The sequence below is a fragment of the Mixophyes fleayi genome, chromosome 5 (assembly GCF_038048845.1).
Source record: "Mixophyes fleayi isolate aMixFle1 chromosome 5, aMixFle1.hap1, whole genome shotgun sequence".
Taxonomy (NCBI): domain Eukaryota; kingdom Metazoa; phylum Chordata; class Amphibia; order Anura; family Limnodynastidae; genus Mixophyes; species Mixophyes fleayi.
Genome location: NC_134406.1, coordinates 110,656,164 through 110,673,659, shown reverse-complemented (window position 1 = coordinate 110,673,659; position 17,496 = coordinate 110,656,164). Strand labels below are relative to the sequence as shown.

The window sequence follows — 17,496 nt, the reverse complement described above, 5'->3', positions numbered from 1 at the left end:
TCTACATTGAAAACTTTGTTTACACTCATCTCTCAGAAACACACCCTGCCTTTGCTTGCCAACACCTTTTTACACAGCCATAAGGTAAACTTATACACAAACCTGTCAATTCTGAGGCATCACTTTTATACATCACAATTAGCTTTTCTTTTTTTTTTTTACATTTCTTTCACACATCATTTTTATAGAAAAAGTGAGTTTAGATTCTGTTCCCTGCAGTTACAAAAAGTTGCATATATCTGTTTTTGTATGTAAAAGGAGTTAATACACATAATTAGCAGCAAATTTCCTTGTGGAATCCAAAATGCTGCAAACCCCAGGCGATAGCTAGAACAGATAGATGGATCTAGCCACACACATTATAACCACAGGTTTAGCACAATTAGAATTAGACAGCATGGATGGTAACAGCCATGATTTCTGTATTTCTTAGAGTGAACATTCACCAGTGCAACCGTAGGATCAGAAGGGTTCACAAAGTGGCAGTGGGGTCAGGCAGCCTCAGTAAAGAGAATATCCACAAATAGATTTTAGCCTGGTAATTACAAAATGTAACAAGGTGGGAGAACAAAGCATTAAAAGGAGTGATGCACTTTACTTAGGAGACAAAAAGAACCAATAAGTTTGCTAGATCTAACAAGCACAAAATTCAATAGAAAAAAGCAAAATTATATATGGTGGTTCATAGATTTTCAAAGTTCATGTGACTAAGAAGTAGAAGTTTGTATTTTCCAACTCCTATTGTCTGGTACAGAGTAGGCACATTGGTGCAGTGTTTTAAGAAGCAATGCAAAAATGAGGACCATCTAGGTGCACAACAAAAGTGTTTACCCTGCATTTAACGCATGCTTCATAAATACACAAAGAAACTTGCCAGACAGTTTTGTAAACTGACATCCAGTATAAGTTCTAGCAAACATATCTAGAACATAGTAAAATCAACTCACCCAATCATACTGAAGCTAAAAGGTAGCTTAGGAGATAAACAATAGTTTTACTAAAGAATATAGACATAAAAGCAACCTAAACAAGGAAAGGGGGTCAACAGAAAACTGTTCTAGTTGTTAGAAGTGATAAAGATCATGCGCATTAAAGAAAAGGAAAAATGTTCACTTTTTGGATAGAAAATGTTTACAAAAAAAAGTTACCACCATCCCCCTTACCTTACCTGTAGGGCACCTTGACCCACAAAAACAGACACTATTTGTAATAAACTGCAAGCAAAGTTTGTGGCATTTACTCTTCTTTTTTGATATTTTAGTGTTCTTTATGGCCCGTCATACACAAACAATATATGGAGGCTCTTTGACATCAACACTGGCCAGATGAGTGGCGATAATTTATTGACTCATCAAAAGTTAGTTTGAAGGCTGTGCTTCGGTGTAACGGCAATAAATTCTGATCAGTCCCTGTAGCACATGCTTCTGGTATGAATGAGGTGTGCAAATATGAATTTGCTGTTAGATATTCCAGTTATATTATTCCATACTGGATTTTTTTCTGTGATGATTTGGGGGTCATTGCTTGGATTACAACTTGGTACATGAATTTCTACTGTTTATTGTGTGAATGGGACACAAGGGAAAGGAAGTCTCACTACATTAGAAAACAATGGCCTAAACGTGAGTCTTATTCCTGGACAGAAAAATGTGTTAAACACCCCTTTAGAGGATCCTAAAAAAAAAATAAAAAAAAAGTATTTACCTCTACTACATATTAAACTAATACCCATGGAACAATTTGTAAAAGCAATTGATAAAAACTCTGCTGCATTTATGCATTTGAAATCTAAATTTCCAAAAGTAAAAGAAGGAATTTTCATAGGGCCACATAAGATCAATGTTGAAGAAAATTTAAAGGAACTGTTACATTTCCTGAAAAGAAAGCAGCCTGGTCATTCAAAAATATCAGTTCTTGTTTTCTTGGAAATTATAAAGCGGAAAACTATTGTGAGAACTATAGTGAGCGATCTAGTGAATTCATACAAAGCTATGGGATGTAACATGTCTTTAAAACTTCACTTCTTGGACTCCCACCTAGACTTCTTACCAGAAAATCTTGGGGCTGTCAGATGAGCATGGTGGGCGTTTCAATCAGAAGATTTCTATGATGGAAAAGTACCAAGGCAAATGGAGTGCCAGTATGCTGGCTGACTATTGCTGGACCATGAAGAGATCTCAAAGGCAAAATATGCCCGAAAATCCTCATCTACAACTTTTTAGGCTAGTCAGAATGACGTGTATATTTGTCATTTAGACTTGTGCAAGTACTAATTTTATAAAACTTTAAAAATGTATGTCCCAAAAAACCCTGACTAAAATCGAAATGCATACTCAAATTCAGCACGAAATATATATTTAGATTCAGCTAATTTATTTCTTGTCAAAGAACAAAAAAAAAAAAAAAAAGTTTCTTTTTGTAGACCAGTGTAATTACTGGGGCAGTGACTTTCATCGTAAGAAGCTGTTGTCCCATAAAGAGCTGACAAATGAATCTGTGGTCTACTCAGACTAAGGTTCACCTTTGTGGAGGACTGATTTCTATTGAGAACACTTCAGTGGTGCCAGATAGGATTCCCCAGTTAAGGGAGAGGTACACAAAAAAGGTGGAATTATTCCTAAAATACACAAAAGAACCCTCATTAAGAAAGACAATTAAATATTTATTTTTTTTAGAACTGTATGGGGAATGGAGAAGATAATGCGACCTTGTGATAATTTTATACTCCTGACCATCACATTTAGGGATACATTTAACTAGCTGAAAAAATACTATTCTCTACCTGAGCAGGGATCTCCTTTCCTAAACCCCTGTTCAAGGCCATCATGTACCCAGCTCAAGCTTGAATATGAGTATTTTTATTTATTTTTTATAAACAGAAAATAAATCTGAACCTTACCTACACTAATTGTACATTACACTTCAAGCACAGTACATGTATGTGGGAGTTCCATGGAAGAGGTCATTATAAAGTGTTTACGTTTAATATCTCTAATTTCCACTTAAGAAATATTTTGTAATCTGAAAAGGGCATAAAGCACATTTAGATAATAAATCCATGGCAATGTATCCTGATCAAACACTTATAGCATATATTCCTATAAACAGGCTGAAAGTTACCATCACTGGCAAACAGCATTAAATATAACAACTTCTCAGTGGTGGTTCTATCTTACAATTTTATGCTATAAAACATTGCAAGCCGTTTTGTTATGCCTCTACTACATAGAAGGTCTAATTGACAGAACTTATTATGGTCTTATACTCACAGGTATCTAGCTCCTGATTTGATCCAAATGTCTCAACCCCAGTGTTATGTTCTTTATTTATACCTTCTATTAATATGCAAGGATAAAATAGCAAGATATTTGCTTTTAACAGTTTTATTCAAAAGATGAATGTTTCATAAACCCCAGTGTGGATGAGTACAAGCTCAACAGCCATTACTTAAAAATTTAACAAAATCTGTACAAAATGTTATTTCTTGTCCATAGGATTACTGGTTTCCTTCTTAAACTATCGTCTTGGTCCTCCTCTCCCTCTTCCACGCCCCCTTCCTCGGCCACGGCCTCTTCCTCTGCCACGACCAGCAACTGTGCGTGAGGGAAAGAAAAAAAATATATTATAAAAATATACACACACAGTAGCCTACCTACAAGCTGGCATTAATACTCTGTTCAAGCACATTTATCTTAAAACATGTACATAGAACTCTAATTTCCCCTCCATGCAGGTTCCCCAAAAACATGTTTGGCATAGCATGCATGGAAAGTATTACGTACTATCTCCACGATAAATCTCATAAATTTGGCAAGATATGGCCACCATGGTATCTTCAAGAATCGTAGCTACCTATCCACCTAGGCTTAACCCTCTGTTCCTAGAGTTTAGTCTGTAGGCCACCTCCGTAACCTCTAGGCTGGGTGCAGTGCACCTTAGGTAAGCACCATGCTCATGTTGAAGTTTAATTCCCATAGATGTATTGCCCAATTTCCTCCAATACTAGTATATGTGCTACTTGTGTCTGCCCCCCACCTCCACTCGCATGCCCCTTCTACCATCTCTTTCCCTACCAGCCTACCCACCCCACTCTTTTATAAGCCATAAAAACGTGAGGAAACTATGTATTAATACTTCATTGTTTATTCGTATTGATCATACTAAACATGTTTCATCTTTAAAGAGTTAAACAAAAATGTACAAAAACAATGCAGTTTATATGTGTTTTGACATGGTTATGTTAGATGTCCATCAGGTTTAACAGTTCATTTTGTAAGTCTAGTCCAGATGAAGGCAAACTGCATGAGGCAAGTTTGCCTTAAAGCCGTGATTCCATACTAGTAATCAGACTATCCCCTGCATCAAACACTATGTCGCCACTACTTTTTATGCACATGGGATTTAACAGGTAATGAGAGGAAGTAGAGATAACACAAAAATGTTAATATTAAATGCATACCCAATGAAATCTTAAATGTTATGCAGTGCTAGGGCTGAACATATGCAAATGAGTGTATAGGTACAGTCCACTACATGGATACCCTGCAGGAAAGTATCTAACAAGTGCTAAAGATAGTTAGGAGCTACATACTCTATTTTGCACATTTATATCCTACAACCCCCTCCCCCCCCCAAAAAAAAAAAAAAAAATTGTGAACAGAAGTGCTTCTACTTATGTCTATCAAGCTCTCCTGCACTCCTCTGCAACAGGTTGCCATGTTAGGAGGGAGGTGCTTCTCTAATTAAGCAGGTATCATTTAAGTGACAGTTTGCAGAGTTGCTGTGTAGAAATGTACTGAGGATTGGTTGAAACAAACACAGGGGCAGGACCAGTGATGTCACAGCACCTCAAACAACTGCATCTACTTGACATATACAGGATTTCATTAGAACACTGTCCTAAATATGTGGGAGGAGCTTCAGCTGTCTCAAATGGAGGCGGGAGAGAGAGAATACTCAATTTAGCTCATTAATAACCTACAGTCAAGTATTTAATACTGTTTGCTTCATATCTTAAAAATGTTTAAATATTGAGGTTTAATATTCTATTAGAGCAAACAAGTCCATCTGTCAGTTATGATAAATAGGTACAACCCTCACCCAGATAGTGGAAGCAGCCATGGTCTGCGGGCCAAAACAATATTCAAAAGAATGCAACCTATGAAACTGCCAGAGACCAGTGACATCATTTAGCATCTGGCTACTGGTAAATTGATTGGATCCATACGGATTCAGCCCACAAAAGTGGATGCCTCAACTCAAATATAAAAACACCCATGTAGCAAACAAACTAATACAGAGACTAAACCACCAGAACTGTTTAATATCAGATTTCTTGCAACACACAGTTCAGTATGTAATGGATATAATAGTCCACAATACAGAGCCAAGTACATCAAGGTTTGTGCTATATTCAAGAAAAATGGGATGAATTTTGAACTTACCAGCCTCTCTCTTCTTAGATTTAACTTTTGGTTCAACATCGACAAGTAATGTGTCAAGAGGTAAGCTGTCTGGTAGAATGAAGTAACGGATATTATTCCCCCGAATACTTAAAGTCTCCAACTGGACTGGTTCTCTATTCTTTACAGTCATTTTGACAGCTTTCAAATGTGTATTCATGCTTACATCAACCCCTGAAATAAAATGTTTAAAAAAAGTTAGAACTTAAAAGAAAATAACCTTACAAAAAAAAAAAAAAAAAAGTTATAATCTTAACTAAATCCCAGTTATGGAGCAAGGACTGCACAGAGAATGTAAAATAAATGAGCAATTATCCAAGACAGATACAGGTCTGGAAGTCAAATGTTGCTCAGCCACCCAACAACATCCTCCTGTTATAGAATAACTGGCAAATAACAGATCTTCTGTATCATGTAATATTTATTAGGATCCTCTACAACAATAAGCCTTAAAAAGGTGAACCAAATTCTGCAGCTTACTCAACAGGTAACAAATACAAGATAATTCATAATTTGCTATACCTTGAGAAAGTAGCACTGCAATACATGTTGAGATTGATTTCTCATCAAAATAAAATAGCCTTATATCACCACACTTTTATAGTGCAGTCACTAATTCACAGACCCATAGAACCTATAGACATTGTATTGGCACTTATCCTCAGAATCATAACAAGATGACTCACATTGTAAAGCTGTATTGCTGGTTGCAGATACTAATAAGGATGGAATGTGTGATTATAAACTAAACTTCAAGTCTAAAGCAATATATTTTGTGGTGTAACAGTTTATACATATTAATACTAGGAGTCCTTGCTCTCTGTTTTTAATAACACTACAGCAATAATGGATGTACACTCCAAAAAACACATTTTATAACTGGTACTGTTGCCAATTATGCTATACACAACTCTTAAGAGGGATAGGCTTCGTCAATGTATTCAACATGGCAACTACTAAATCCAAATTATTTTAATAATAAATAAAGCGGTATGGCATTAGAACCTTAGGGTCAATTGTGTACATTTAACAAAATGTACACAAAGATGGCTGTTGCTTTAAGCAACGCATATATTGCATTGCTAAAGTTATTGTGCATTTTTCAAGTTTATTTTTGGGCAAGTAAAATTCACATATTTCTGTATTATCTAGGAGTCTGAATGGACATCCCTATTTGCCACCAGACAAACACACAAATATGGAAAAAGAGCAATATCAGCATTCTCCCCAGAAAAAAATAGTTTATTCATGCCTGGCAGCTTAACCTCTAACTGCCTGAACTGGTCAGACTGGTGGTGAGTGGTCTAACACACTCTGCTGGCTGTAGTGCTTATAATAATAGGATGGTTTGTCCTGTAGTAAAGTAAAAACAACCAGGCGCAGCACCTGGGAAAAAGGTCCTGGGGAAAACACTCAATATGCAATAAAAATAATATATCTTACAAAATTGTTAAGAGGCTTTAATTTTTTTTTTTTATTTAAGTCATGCCTTCAAAAGCACACTGTTTAATAACACAAGGTAAAATTAAGATGGAGGCATAAGAGCAAGACCAGCACCAGTAAAGATGGAAACAGGAGTGTAGTGAAGGCCAGACACGCGATACTGGTAGGGGATGCAATTATGAGGACAGATAAGGCAATCGATCTCCGGGATGGAGAATGCCAAACCATTTACAGTCTCCTGAAAGCTTGGTTTATTGTTTATTCTTAAGATAGCTTGGTGGGGTTGGGAAGGACGCAGGTCATGGTACCAATGATAAAGTTAGAGGTAGATGGACAGTCCTCAAACAGTACCAGGGAAGTAAACAGAGAAAGGCCAACTGACGCAGTATTTTCTGAAGTACTGCCTGTTACCGAAAGACAGCAGGAACTTAAATGACTGAAAAGTTGGTGTAGGTAGGAGAAATTTTGGAGAACTGTAGCCAATTCATTCTCTCTGTTACAGGCTGCAGCTTAATGGGGAGAAGATGGTCATACAGATGGAGATTTCACACTAGGAAGCGTGTGAGTGGAAGGATAAGCATGGAAGAAGTGTTCAATATTGTATAGTTAGGGACGAGGGCTTAAGCAAGTAATCAAATGTATTGTAACAAACAAGGTCAATACAAAGATGTTAGATACAAGAAATGTTGTCTGTAGCTATAATTAAGAAGCTTTTAGGTGGTGACTGATCAAGTGAATCGATCAGATAGCAATTGTTGAGGCCTTGATGGATTTTCTACCCCTTGTGAGGGTAAATTGGCAACTGTCACTCTAGTGGTTACATTTTGGCATCCACTGGATCAATACAAATATAGGTTATGAAAGGTTGAACTTTGTCGGGGGGCGTGGGGTTCTAACCACACACAAATGGGAGCAGTTGAGCCAGTGTAGAACAGAGATTACTCTAAAGGGGGAAAATAGTACTAGGAAAAAAGCTCTGTAGATTTGGCTGGTGTATTATAAGACCAAAATACTCTTGGCACTGTGATCACCACACCTATAGTATAATTTAATAAATCAAAACTTGACGCAGTTGATCCTAGATAGGAGACACTGCAAACTTCCAAGAAAAAAAATAAAAAATCTTAATGCACAACAGGATATTTTATCCACCAATTTTAATTTTATTATGCTATATTTGCAATATCTTTTATATTGCTTTTAGCAATAAAAGATTATACAATTGGTTCCTATTTTGTTCCCTCTAACATAGTTACATTAGTGATCTTTTATGTATCTTTAGTTTCTTCTTGCACTGTGCTGTCCTATTTCTCCTGTGGTGTATTATATGTTGATCTGAGGGAATCCGAGATTTAGTCTTCTGCTGCTTTCCTGCATGATGTGCATAAAGATAGCACAAATATATATGGTATGATGTACTATTTGCAAAATAACTACAGACTTGTTTACAAATGCAGTGTTTTGGGTAAATATTGTTAGTTTGTGACTGAGCACCACACATGCCGACGCTATGCCACCAATTAATACCCCATTCATACTGCACCAAAATCCCGGGTTTTTCCCGGGGCGAGCTCAAACGACCCGGGTCTTGGTGCAGTACGAATGGTACAAGTGAAGAATGCCGGGTCTAAAAACCCGGGATTTATCGAGGGGTAATTCCCGGGTCGGACCCGGGTTGCCTGCACTATGAATGGTGCAACCCGGGTTTTTGCATAGTTACATAGGGGAGGGAGAGATTTTTTGTTACCATACTCCAGCTTTCAGCCAATGAAAAGTGCTCTGGTGATGACTCCCACAAATTGCCAGGGCACAGACTTGTGCAGTATGAATAGGGTCAACCCGGGAAATTCCCGGGTCCGAGGTGCAGTATGAATGGTGTTTCGGAGCTGGGACGCTCAGAGACCCTGCAAAAACCCGGCTTCAAAAACCCGGGATATTGCAGGGGCGGCAGTATGAAAGTTGTATTACCTACAAAAATCCGGTTTAAAATCAGAGTGATCCCCTTTAGCAGACAAATTGTTTCCAAGATGGCAGATTAGTTTTCTGCACAATTTTGCTAGACAGTGTTTTTAAACTAATAAAAAATGGCGATGTTTGATAAATGTACGTGTGGCCAGTTTACTTCAAGCAGAAGACTTCCCACAATTTTTCTATTTAGTGCACACAGCCATTTCCACAAAGGCGTGTTAGAGTTGTATGATTTTGTTGCCAGTGGTTCCAGCTAGAAGCTTTAAAACACTGTTTAGATTATATAAATATCACAAAAGAAAAATATGTAAAATAAGAGCTGAAAACAAGATGTGTATAAACCAAACTAAAGTTGTCCAGAGGTTTAAGACTTGAAATACTATATGTATAACATTTTAAAGTAACTTCAGTTTTATTTAGTTCATTAGAAAAACTGAATACTAAGCAAGAAGGGTGAAAAAAGCAAAGTAATTAGTGGCGCTATATATACACATTGATGTTCAATTTCTCTACATTAATTACTTCATGCCAAACTGTTCAGGGATAAAAATGGTGAATATAGGAATAGCACTGATGACTGGCATTTATCAGTGCAGTGCGTAAACAAACAAAAAAAGCGTCCATACATTATATAAAGCACTTTCCTTGTATAAAACGTCTATTGTTCATTTCCTTTTTTACAGCATAGTTGGTGGGTTTGAAAAGTCAAACAAACAGTATATTGGTACCCCTTTCAAAATGAAATCCTTTAAGTCACTTTCCATTTCTGTTTTGTCCAGAAAATATATTACGGATTCTAACCCTCTCTCATGGTTAATAATTGTATACAAGGAACTCACATCTGCAGAGATAATTGTATAATCTTCTTGCCACTGTATATCCTAATGTATCCAATGAGTGGTTGTAAGTGGTAATATAAAACGTGGGATAGATTGGAAGTGATCCCATCTGGTCGAGCTACTATTGGCCTCCCTGGAGGTGTTGTAAGACTTTTGTGAACTTCGGAAGGGTATATAAAACTGGAATGGATGGATTAAGTAATTATGTAATGTTTCTCCTTAGAGAAAACGGCACCTTTTCGTATCTAAAAGGTTATCCAGTTTTTCTATAGTTCAGTTGGATCAGTTCTTAATTTTTTATACGTGTCTGAATCCCCTAGTTGTCTGAGAATCTCATCACTGTATTTTTTAATATCTTGTAATACTACACTTCCGCCTTTATCCGCAGACTTAATAACTGTTTATTTTTTTTAAGCGCGTTTAAAGCTGATCTTTCTGCTTTGAGATTGTTTTTTCTTAAACTTTAATTTCTGTAGGTCCTGACTAGTGTTTCAAAGGTTTTCACTACTGCTCCCTTACAATATGCAGGACAGGGCTGAGAATATCAAAGAAAAAGATACCATATTGTACGCTGAGCATTGAAAGATTTCTTGTAAGTGCATACCCAAAAACATACTGGTAGGTTAATTGGCTGCAATCAAAAATTGACCCTAGTCTCTGTCTGTCTCCCTCTCTGTCTGTCTTTGTGTGAGTGTGTGTATATATTAGGGAATTTAGACTGTAAGCTCCAATGGGGCAGGGACTGATGTGAATGAGTTCTCTGTACAGCGCTGCGGAATTAGTGGCGCTATATAAATAAATGATGATGATGATGATGATACCCTTAGGAGGACGCTATGGAAGAAGTCACTTGGTGATGTTTGGTGTTGCATGTTAAGTACACGAGGGATCTGGATTGGACAAGTATATCTATACAAGTCTGCACTGATATCATCTTGAGACAATATAAGAATGGGAACAACGTATCATCAGTGACTGACTTTTCAAATTCACCAACTATGCTGCAAGAAAGGAAATACACAAGAGACATTTTATACATTGCACTGATAAATACCAATCAGTGCCGTTCCTACATTCACCATTTTATTCTTTGTACTGCATTGCTAACTCATTAGTGGACTGGAGTCGTAATATGGGTGGCTGCTGTAAGACAGAGTTCTGTGCTGCTATACTAATTACATATTTTGTGTTTTTGTTCAGGGAAGAAGTCATTACATATTTGTTTAGTCTTTAGCCACAATTGAGTTTCACTTTAGGGCAAGGACCTAAACTAAAAGACGATGCAACGCTGCACTACCACCTACATGAAACAACTTACTAAAGTGCACTTCCCATAGACAGTCTGCTACATGCCATATGCGCTGCAATAGAGAACTGGCAAATTAACTTAGTTAACCAGAAGCCACAATATTGACTGTGACTTGTCATTAATCATCCTGCTCCCATTCCTCCTACATTGTGTATGAGAAACCCCTGTGGGGGAATGAGAGCAGCCTAACTGGCCCATTAGTAAAATATTTTACTAGGTGGTAGTGCAATGTAAAACAAAAAAACCCAAACAAAATAAATAAAAAAAAGCAAACATTCCAATAGCTTTCTTGAAGCTGTGCGTCATTTCTGATTTTAAATGGACATGAAAACAGTGCTTGCATTGCAAACCAACAAAAATTACAGGATACCAGCAGTATGCCCTGGGATTAATTACACTAGCAAGTTATTGCCTTGGCAAACAGAACACTAGAACATCCAGCAAGCAATGTGCAATCTATGTCAACTATTGAGCACACTTGCACCCTTATCAGATATGCATCACTTTCTAGAATAATGGCAAAAGACACTTGGATCTTCCTTTCCAAATAAATAAAATCTCGAATTTAGATAAAATTATATCACTACGAAATCAAACAGAATTAACAAGACTGGAGTGATTATGATAATTACAGCATATATTCTCCATTGTCACTCTGCACTTGAGATGCTGTGTATGCAGGTGATAACGTCCAAGGACATATAGATATATTCCTACCTGTGATGGTGCCGTGAACCTGGGTTCCATTCTTCAGCTCCACTGTCACAGTTTCATGGCTCAATTTCATCAAAAACCTGAAAAGAAGATTATAATTAAGACCCCATCCAACTGCACCCAAACATTACACCTTCTGTTGCCGCTTTACATAGGCTGCAGCTGGGACATCTATTCTCCCGATCTTTGTTCCCGCCGCACTCAATCCATAGCCATCCAACCCCCTTTACATCCTTACCTAACCAACTTCATGTCTGCTGGCAAACTCCACCAAGTAATCGACCTCAAAAAAATAAAGGCGGTTAAATATCTGTATTACGGAGGTATATATTCATTCAATGAGATCCGGTACGAGAAGACGCCAGCTACACGCCTGACCGGAAGCCGGCTATAAATCGGATGTTGGCGCACAAACAGACGGGTTTGTGATTTTGAATAAAACATGTCTGCTGTTCTGAGTCCATTTTGGTGTAGACTTAATTACAATGAATCAAATAGACATTCTATAATACTGAGCATAAGTAGCACAAATGCCGCGAAGTGATGTTTTTAATAAATGCCAACTTTTTTGAAACAAAAACAATACACAACTGCATTAAAAATGCTCTGAAGTTTACTTCGACACATGTATCCATAACATGTAAAACGCAGTAATTTACTTCATATGACCAAGAAGGACTGCAAGATAAACAGCTGAATTATTATGATCATTTATACACAGCTGTCAACGTTTGGGAAAGTAAATCCAAGGACGATTTATATGATAATGTAAAAGAATTGTTATACTAAGATCTGCACACATTTTTTTTTAGAGGGGTGGCTATGTAAATTAGGGGGTGCAGTATAAGTTAGACTGTGCATGTATTGTAACATAAACAGGTAGGTAAAGGACCTATATGCGCTACACATCTTACCTCATTTAGAGTTTGGTATAATAAATTAGCACCTTGGGAAAACCATTTTGTGCTGACATACATGCCAACTGTCCTGAAATATCTGGGAAGCTCTGGCAGTAGAAGTGAGGGGCAATGCACAACTGTTGCGCCGTGAAGTGATTCAAATCAAAGTGCATCAGTGTGCCCGACTTGCTCTACAAACTAGGCAAGTATACTAGCTCAACTCACAAATCACAGTGATAAAATAAAGCATATTTGCCCACTCTCCCGGAATGTCCGGGAGACTCCCGAATTCCGGGTAGGTCTCCTGGACTCCCAGGAGAGCAGACAAGTCTCCCGCATCCTGTAATTCGGCAGCCAAAATGACATGATTCGCTGTGAATCATGTCATTTTGGCCCCACTCCCTGTGACAAAGTGGTGATTCATCACGGGGCGGGGCCAAAATAACACAATTCTCCTCTCCCCACCCCCTCCCGCTTCGCCCCCTATATGGCATCTCCTGGAGGCCTCCAACTTAGAATAGGCATGTATGATAAAGTTGCCCAATACTTTTGTGCTACATGCAAAAGCAAGTAGTGTTTTCCCTGCATGCAAAATAAAATTGCATTTACACCCCTTGCAAATGAGCACCCTTTAGCTGGACTTACTCCTAGCTCTAAATAGTTTTAATAGTCTATACACCCAATACCGTATTTATAAAACGGAAAACCCTCCGCACTTAAGGAAATGGATCTTTTCATCTTTCAGGGTCTGATTCATTAAGGAAAGTTAAGTAAAAAAATTTGAGTACCGTAGTCTCCTGGACAAAACCATGTCACAATGCAAGGGGTGCAAATTAGTTTTTTATTTTGCACACAAGTTAAATACTGTCTGTTTTTCATGTAGCACACAAATATCCACTTTAAATTTCAGTGTACAAATAAGCTATCAAGTATTTCTGTGCTACATGAAAAACAAAGAGTATTTAACTTATGTGCAAAATAGAAAACTAATTTGCACCCCTTGCATTGTAACATGGTTTTGCCCAGGAGACTACCTACTCAATTTTTTTTACTTAACTTTCCTTAATGAATCAGGCCCTTAATCTTTTAATTTTCAAAATAAGTACTACATTAATATTTTGTTGTTCATGATCAATATTTATATTATATAACTAATGACAGATTATGGAGACATTTGGGTAAGGCCTTGTAATATGGAAAAATTAAATTGGCACTAATTTTTCCACCTCATAGTGTTATTTTAAAAATGTTTGTAAATTTACTATCAGCATGTTGCCTTAGAGGTTAGCACTTCGGCCTGATAGCACTGGGGTCATGAGTTTGAATCCCAAACATGCCCTTAACATATTAACTTGACACATGGCAAAAAAAGCATGTTGCACTGGAGGGGGAGTTACTTTTATAATCTGTGGACAGATTGATATGTTAGGGTAGGCTATGTCCTGGTAAAAGTTTGGAAGTATTTTTAAAAATAAAGCAAGTGTTTGTGTGACAGTATTTCATCCAATTAATAGTGAACTCACAGCTAATAAACTCCTGCCTTAGCTCTTCCAACAATTGTGGCTGACGTCGCTGCAGGTCACTCCAGCGTTGCTAAAGTTGTACCACAGATAGGCAACGGTTGATCCGCCGCCACAGAAATCTGCGAACCCTTTGGTAGGCCCGCAGTTTACTCTCATTCGATATGTAGTGCCCTGCTGGCATGCTGTCCATTGCATCGGTCAACACCCGCAGCTCTCTTTGTGCAAATGTGCTGGCTCTCATTTTGAAAAGGATATTATGTATTTTCCAATAATATGCTCTATGATTGGTTCTCAGATCACGTGTGGCCGAGCTCACGTCACTCGCGGATCTTTTCTACACGTGTGCGCAAAATGTCTGCCTCATGGATCTGGTAATCCTATCCTCACAAACTTACTGAAAACTTACATTTTAGGCAACACAGAGGGTATAGTGGTGTTATTGACAGTGAGTAAGATTGGAGGCCAAGTTGTTGACTCTCGCATGAAGGACAATGATGACCTCTGGATAGAACAGGCCTGTCCAACCTGCGGCCCTCCAGGTGTTGTGAAACTACAAGCCCCAGCATGCTTTGCCAGTAGACAATCTGTTGATAGCTGGAAGGGCATGCTGGGACTTGTAGTTTCACAACTTCTGGAGGGCCGCAGGTTGGACAGGCCTGGTATAGAACATGATTTGCTTTAGCTATCGTTGTGACATTGATGAAGAGTATATAAATAATCTGTTATTTTATATATATATCATTTCATAATATATGAACAGATTTAGCCACAATTGAATTAGGTGACCTAGGCACCTAAGCTCTTCCTTCCACCACTGGAAACATGGCTTGTGAATACTTGAGAAACAGGTTTTGAGCAGTTGGTCAGTAATTAACATATGCATCCTGTGAGCAGTTCCTGTGGAAAGGTAGTCTCTGCCCACACAAGGGGGTTCACACAAGGAAGAAGGGTCTCTTCGTGCTCTGCGGCCAGCCTGACTAGACATGCGGCCATAGCTCCTAGGTGGACATGCAGGGAAGTAAGTTCCCTGACGGTCTTCACAGGCCCTGGCTAGTAGGCATGATGGAGTTTTTGAATGGAATGAAGGAAAGGTGAGTGAGTCTGGAATTATAAAAGTTGTAATGTGTTTTTGAATGGAAGATGGTCGAATCTGGACGCATATGTGTAGAGTATATGAGACTGAATGATTATTTGTCGTAAGTGATATGAAAGTTTGTATACAGATAGTAAATGTGAATAGAAGTGTCTGAGTGTGGTACAAGAGTTATTTGGGGCTTGTGTTGGTTTTAAAAGTGATGACTTTGGTTTGGTATGGATAGTGTTACATAAATGCATGCCTTGTAATAATGTTGCAATGCTATGTAGATATAACATAGGTAACGGTATGGTGTTAGTCTGATTTGTATGTGATTGTGTAGTCTAATGAGAACTGGGCCCTGTTGATAGGAAAGACTGTATTGGCAGTAAATTAGGCCATTACGAGCACATGTATTAAGATTACTGACAGTGTGTTGACTCCTGTAATGCTGTAGAATTCTTGGAATTCCTGTTGTGTTTGGGATAGATTGTTGGTTTAAATGGAAGCATTTGTATTATACAAAGTGCTGTGGTTCTGTGTTGGTTTAATGTTGTAATAGAGTTTTGTTAGGTTATTTGAATGGAATCAGATAAAATGAAGTAAGTGAAATGGTCATGGAAGCATTTGTGGTTTTGGCAAAGGTTATTCCTGGAAGGCTAATGGAGATTGCAAATGTTGTGTAATAGAAGGGCTAGAAAGTGACTGGATTGTTGAGGAAGTGGTCAGATAGTTAAATATAAAACGTTTTGTTAGACTGTTGGTTTAAAGGGTAGTTTGTAACTCTGAATCTCTGAGATAATGTGGTTGAAATACCATGTGTTTAGAGCCGAGTTGAGAAAGTAGAGAAAATGGATCTAGTATCTGGGAAGCCTGTAAAATGGCTGCCATCCAGAAACTCATGTGAAGGGAATGTGGATAGTGTATAATGGCTGTTTGACTTTGAATGAGATATGCAAGATGAACGGAGTGTGCCTGTGTGCTCCCTACCCCCTCCCCCACAGGTCTCCTCCCCCTCTACTCACACACACACACACACACACACACACACACACACATTTTTAGACAATAGGTAAAGCTTGACTCACACTCATACACTTGCACACACACAATGACTTGTATATTTATATAACAGGCAATAAATGTAATATTTGGCACCAAAATCTATACTTTGTGTAAAATATTGTTACACTGTTTACTGTTTTATAATATATACATACGTTTTACAGTTAGAATGTTAATAATACCACACATTTTAAATGAAACTATTTTGTGCGTAGTCTTTCTTGAAGATATGAGCATAAGCTAATATATGAATATTGATTCTGTGGATTTAAGAGAATATAAGAATTATATTTCTTAGGTTAATCTAGAAGTAGCTTTGCGAGGAGTTGCTTGGCGGTAATAGTCATGTATAACGGTATTAAATGGTCATCCATACATTTGCCAGATTATTAAGGAGATTAAAACCCCATAATCACCCAGGACATCCTTTTACAGACATCTATGGGGCGAATGCAGAAAGACAGTAGTTTTAAACAGTGCTGAAAGAAATAGGTCAGGGAAAGCAATGTACATTTGGTTGTCCTCGGCGTAGAGGTGGTATTGGAGGCCAAATGACCAAATTAGTACCCTAAGACAAGAGATGTATAACATTAAAGTTCAACATTTAGAAAAAAAAAGAGCCTTGTGAGATCTCAATAGAGGGGAGAATGTGACAGGGGTGGGTACATTAGAGGAGCGGTTAGAGAGGTAGGAAATGAGCCAGGAGAGAACTGTGTGTAAATGGACAGTAGAGTGAAGGATGTGTAGGAGAAGAGGGTGTTCAACAGTGTTCAAAGTAGCAGAGAGTTACAGGAGAAAGAGTATTGCAAAAATAATATTAATATTTATTTATAAATACAATTTCAGTAATCAAATGAAAAACAAAATAAAAACAAACTGAAAATACAAACTTCTTTTTTTTAAAAAAAAATACAAATAAAAATACAAATATCAAATACAAACACATGCATGTTGGTTTTAATCCATTGGTTAGAGGTTTTGCAAAGCAGGTCATGCTGGAACCCATAATGGCTGTCTATTTTATCTGTTTAAAATATTAGAGAAAAGCGATCAACCTTAGGGCATTTTCAAACAAAATATTACTGGACTGTGTGTACTTTGTACACACCTGTACTTTCAAGCTTTAAAATCTACAATATCTGTAGCACAGGTCCCCCAATAACCTAAAAGGAATAACATTGTTAGCTATAGATACTTAC

General features: G+C 37.7%; 1 protein-coding gene across 1 annotated transcript; it reads right to left on the bottom strand.

Moving 5' to 3' along the window:
- Positions 1–3,367: 3,367 nt before the first annotated feature.
- Positions 3,368–12,132, bottom strand: SNRPD1 (small nuclear ribonucleoprotein D1 polypeptide). Its single transcript, XM_075212675.1, has 4 exons — positions 11,974–12,132; positions 11,739–11,815; positions 5,445–5,636; positions 3,368–3,593 (listed from the first exon to the last, which is right to left on the bottom strand). Exons 1-4 carry the CDS (start codon positions 11,985–11,987, stop codon positions 3,517–3,519), a joined length of 360 nt encoding a protein of 119 aa, XP_075068776.1. The 5' UTR covers positions 11,988–12,132; the 3' UTR covers positions 3,368–3,516.
- Positions 12,133–17,496: the final 5,364 nt, after the last annotated feature.